The sequence below is a fragment of the Trypanosoma conorhini genome (genome assembly GCF_003719485.1).
Source record: "Trypanosoma conorhini strain 025E chromosome Unknown Tco_14.4_contig_00723, whole genome shotgun sequence".
NCBI lineage: Eukaryota > Euglenozoa > Kinetoplastea > Trypanosomatida > Trypanosomatidae > Trypanosoma > Trypanosoma conorhini.
This window is the reverse complement of record NW_021704773.1, coordinates 4,228-8,656: the sequence shown is the minus strand read 5'-3', so window position 1 is coordinate 8,656 and position 4,429 is coordinate 4,228. Positions and strand designations below refer to the sequence as shown.

The following is a 4,429-nucleotide window of genomic DNA, read 5'->3' as shown; positions in this document are numbered from 1 at the left end:
GGAGGCGATGGCAGTAGAGGACCCGCAAGGTGCGCCCCCGGCAACTGGGGGTCAGTTTGTCGGGGCCCAGAGAGGTGGCGGCTTCGAGGTGCTTCTTGGCGGTGTACTTGGGGCGACTGCGTGGGGCGGGCGAAACAGGGCCCCCGGCCCTTGCCTTGTCGCTCGACCTCCTCCCCACCTTCGTTTTCTCCACCGGCATCATGCTCCTGCTGGCGGTTGTCGATGAGTACGGCCTGAGGCAGTACGGCCTGCAGCTGTACTTGCCGTCGTTCTGGGCGTCGTGCGCGCTGACGGTTTGTCTCACAACTGCACCCGGGGCGCAGCCGCAGGCACTGTTGGGCTCGCACCTGCTTGCTGCTCTGTTTGGTGTTTCCTTTGCCCACGCAACGGGGTCTCTTGCGCAGCCCATTGGGCAGTTGCTGGCCAGCGCCTTCGCTGTGGCCCTCCTTACCCCTGCTTGCCTCTTGTTTGGTTGGTTTCAGCCCTCGAGTTCGGCCACAGCTGTGCTTGCAGTCTTTCACAAACAGGGGCGAATGCACGATGCGGGTTACATCTTCCTTGTGACGCCTGTGCTGCTTGGCGGGCTCATTGTATTTGCTTGCTCGTGGCTGATGAACAACCTTATACCATGGCGACCAGCATATCAGGTTTGTTGGTGGATTCATTGATGGACTGTGTTCCGTTCCTTTTTTTTTTGCGTTTTTCTTATCGTGCTCCCGGATTCATGTTTTTTTTTTTTACCTCTGGGTTTGGCTCTGGGTGTCGCGCACATGCATGTAAAGCGCCCTCTGTTCCTGTGTCTTTGTCCTTGTTGTTTTTCAAGGGAAGTTGCTTTCAAATAACTGTCTGTTATCTTTTTTTTTTGCATTGGACTTTGGTGTTCTCGGTTTTAGTCGTCATTACCTTTTTTTTTTGTCTTCCGTGTAGATTAGGTGCTGCCCACCATGTTTCGTCGGTGTTTGCTTTTTACAACCCCGCAGCTGCGAGATCTGATTCATCGCCTAGACTACTTTGAAAAGGAGCTTATTGAACTGAAGGCCTTTCGTCAGGTGGTGGAGGCGGCTTCACCAGACCTGGCGGCTGCCGCAGAAGTTCTTGCGAGGGAGCGACGAAAGTTCAGGGAAGATCTTGACGTAGTTGTGGATAATCCGTTAACAGCCGAGGAATTTGTGGAGTTGAACCAATTTTATGCAGTTCAAAAGGAGAAGAGGCTACCGCTGGTAAATATGATGCATATACGAAATATTGAGGACCTCTATGCGTATGCAAAAATTATTCATCGTGAAAAGTTGGTGCGCTTGGCACAGAGAGCCCGGGCCTTAAATCACGCCCCCATGGGATTGTCTCAGATGCCCTCTATACAAGAGTTACGCCGGTGGTATGAATGGAGTTTTCATGGTATAAAATCAACCAAACTTCCTGTTGATTTAGAGAGTGCGCGGGAATTTGACGCGATGGTGCGCTGTATATTTTTGAGGCACTATAACGTGAGTGCGTTACTGTCTGAGGGTATGTACGAGCTTGGACGACGTGAGATGTGGAGTGAACGTGATTTTTCTGATAAAACACTTGCACCGGCCCTTGAAGAAATACAGTCATTTTTTGATGACTTTTGTGGAGGTCGCGTGCGACTTCGTTTTCTAGTGGGTCATTACATGTACTTATCTACACATATTCTGCATGTTGAGGATAAGGACGTTGAAAAGCTAACTCGCCCTTTGTTCTTTGACCATGATCCGAGCAGCTTTGTTGGCATGATATGTCGTGAGTGTTCATTGGCAGCTGTGGTGAAATGTGCGATCCGCGCAGCAACCGAGTTGTACGACGAGTCTAATATTGAGCTTCGTATAGCTGGCGATCCAAACCTAACCTTTGTTGGTATACCTTACGTGATGTATGACGTCTTGTCTGCCATGATTGATGATGCCATCCAGGCGAATGTGATGCGGCAAGAAAAGTATGGTGTAGCTTGCACGCCTGTAGTGGTGACGATTTCTCAGAGGGATGAAAACGAGCAAATATGTGTCCGTGTATCAGACACAGCCGGTGGAATGCCTCTTGAAGAGGTTAGACATGCCTTGAAGTACTGGTCAGCATTTAAAGCCACTGAGCATGAGAAGAAGGTGTGTAAAACATGGATTCACAGTCCTATTAGAATGCCATATGCATATTGTGCGGCCAGGGCAATAGGGGGTGATATTTCTGTAGTATCAATCGAGGCGTACGGCACAGACCGCATTTTGTACATCCCCCGCTCCGGTCTGAAGGACATCAGCATTTAGTGTTTAATCAGGAGGAACGCCAAAAAAGAAAAAAAACAGGAGGAATGTGGGTTGTGATCCTGTTGGAGTTTCGGCTTTTTTTTGTCTCTCCCATTTTTTTTTTCCTCCTACCGCCGCAGACCGACCTTGAGAAATGGACCAACTTCAATTATTATTATTATTTTTTTCCTTTTGCTCCCTCTCTCTCTCTGAAACGTCGCATTTCTGTTTTGATTGCCCTTCAACATTACTTCCGTGTTGCTTACATGTTTTGCCGTCCTTTGATGGCTGTTCTTCTTCTTTTTTTTTACTGCCCGAATTAGTCGATGGGATGTCCGCAGCCCCCGCTGGCGGGAAAATTGAGTTTTCCCCTCACCGCGAACTTGCACACCTTCGTCAGGACTTGGCTGTGACGAGGGAAATCCTGACGATTGTAAAGGAGGAGAATGAACGTCTTTGTTCCGTTGCGGAAGCGCGCACCGTGGAGGTGGCCCGCCTAAACGCCGAGCTGCAAGAAGCCAAGCGCCTGCTGCAGGACCAAAGCCACGCGCATGAAGTGGAGCTAGCACGTTTTCAGTCCGGTCAAGCCGCCCTGGAGGAGGAACTTGCGGAGTCCATTGCCGAGCGTAAACGTCTCTCGGAGCTTTTGCACAGTGTACGAGGGCAGGTGGACGGGAGGTTGACGGCCTTGGTTGAGGAGCTTCAGCGCCAGGGTGAGGCAGTTCATGGGCTAAGCTATCGGAACAAGGAGTACGAGCGCGAAATTGAGCGGCTAAACCGAACGGTAAAAACAGACAGCTCCATGGCAGCTGAGCTGGAGGAGGTGCAGGCGAGGTATTCCAAGGCCTCAGCCGAAGTTGTTCGTCTCCAACAACAAGTAGCCCAGTATCAATTAGAATTATCCTCCACACGTGAGAAGATGCAACAGCCGTCTGATAACTCAGTCGACGCCCCTCAAAAGGTGCTCTTGCGGGAGGCAGTTTCTCTTCTTACGCTGTATCGGCAGTGGCTTTTAGAAGTGCGTGCGGCATTGTGGGAGATTGAGGATCGGATAGAGACATCCTTAAATGATGGCATAGATTCACTTGCGCACATGACAACTCCAGGAGTTCCTTACAGACCTCCCACAGTGGAGCGGGAGCGTTTACAGGCGATGAAGAAATTTGAACGGGAACGCAGGCGTGTCGACCCCACGGTGTACCCGGACAGATGTGAAACGTGCGAAGACAGTTTTGCGTTTTCGGTGCGTGCCATTCGAGATGCCTGGGATGCCTCAAAGCATTCACTTGAAAAAGTGAAGGTGTTATCATCGCAACTCTCAGAGACGCTGAGGTCTGTGGTGCAGGTGTCGGAGGATTTGCACACCAAGACAACCCCGCCTCCCCCGTCAGGATCCGAGACGGGGACGAAAGCTGCGTGGAGCAAATGCGACCAAAGTCGAATTGCTGATTCACTAAGGGAGAATTTTGAACTGCAGCTACAGTTTCGCGACGAGGAGCAGCGCAAGAGGGATGCTGAGGTAGCGAATTTGAAATCTATAATTTCCACGTTAGAGGAACAAAAGGATTTGCTCAGCAGCGAGTTATTAAAAGGCAAGCAGGAGGCCGTCAATGCTTCACTCAGCAGTGCGTTGAAGTTGAATGAGCTGGAGTGCAAGCTGCGGGAGACTGTGAGTTCTGGTGAGGCTATGACCGCGAAAGCACTGAGCACAATGCAACTAGAGCAGGATAAGGAGCGAAAAGAACTGACTGAGGCGAATTCACAACTAAAGAAGACTCTTGAAGAGGAACGGGCGAGCATGGAGGACATGAAGCGGCTTCTTGTTGAGAGTAAACGACGGCGAATAAAGCTTAAAGATGAAAACAGAAATCTTCGGAAACAATTGCAAACCACCGAGGACCTTCTCAGTGCTCTCCGACTGGAATTGCTTGAAGCGAAACAATCGATGGAATTACTGCACGCTGAGCTGCATTTCGCTGAACGTAGTCAAGAACGACCAACTTCTTCTTCACATTCAAAAACTTTCCTCGCGTTCAAAAATGGGATTCAAAAGTCCCCATTTGAAGCAAAGGCTGTATACTTACCTAGAGCGCCATGAAGAAGGGCGCTGTAGAGGTCTACAAGGAACTGTCAAGGTGCCTCTCCCTTGCATTTTTCCTTATGAACTG

The 4,429-nt window shown here is 50.1% G+C and overlaps 4 protein-coding genes across 4 annotated transcripts in view; all 4 read left to right on the top strand.

Annotated features, from left to right (window-relative positions):
- Positions 1 to 17, top strand: part of Tco025E_08212 (HPP family protein) — a gene marked incomplete at both ends in the record, with an annotated part of 519 nt that extends 502 nt beyond the window's left edge. The window contains one exon of the mRNA XM_029375067.1: positions 1 to 17. This exon is cut by the window's left edge and continues 502 nt beyond it. Within this exon, the coding sequence (XP_029225005.1) occupies positions 1 to 17 (17 nt within the window).
- Positions 18 to 200: 183 nt separating this feature from the next.
- Positions 201 to 668, top strand: Tco025E_08211 (HPP family protein; the record flags this gene model as incomplete). Its single annotated transcript, XM_029375066.1, has 1 exon — positions 201 to 668. One exon carries the CDS (start codon positions 201 to 203, stop codon positions 666 to 668), a length of 468 nt encoding a protein of 155 aa, XP_029225004.1.
- Positions 669 to 944: 276 nt separating this feature from the next.
- Positions 945 to 2,282, top strand: Tco025E_08210 (putative pyruvate dehydrogenase (lipoamide) kinase; the record flags this gene model as incomplete). The annotated part of the gene is made up of 1 exon (XM_029375065.1): positions 945 to 2,282. The coding sequence occupies one exon, from the start codon at positions 945 to 947 to the stop codon at positions 2,280 to 2,282; it is 1,338 nt and encodes a 445-aa protein (XP_029225003.1).
- A 310-nt stretch (positions 2,283 to 2,592) lies between these two features.
- Positions 2,593 to 4,359, top strand: Tco025E_08209 (uncharacterized protein; the record flags this gene model as incomplete). Its single annotated transcript, XM_029375064.1, has 1 exon — positions 2,593 to 4,359. The coding sequence occupies one exon, from the start codon at positions 2,593 to 2,595 to the stop codon at positions 4,357 to 4,359; it is 1,767 nt and encodes a 588-aa protein (XP_029225002.1).
- Between the last annotated feature and the right edge of the window lie 70 nt (positions 4,360 to 4,429).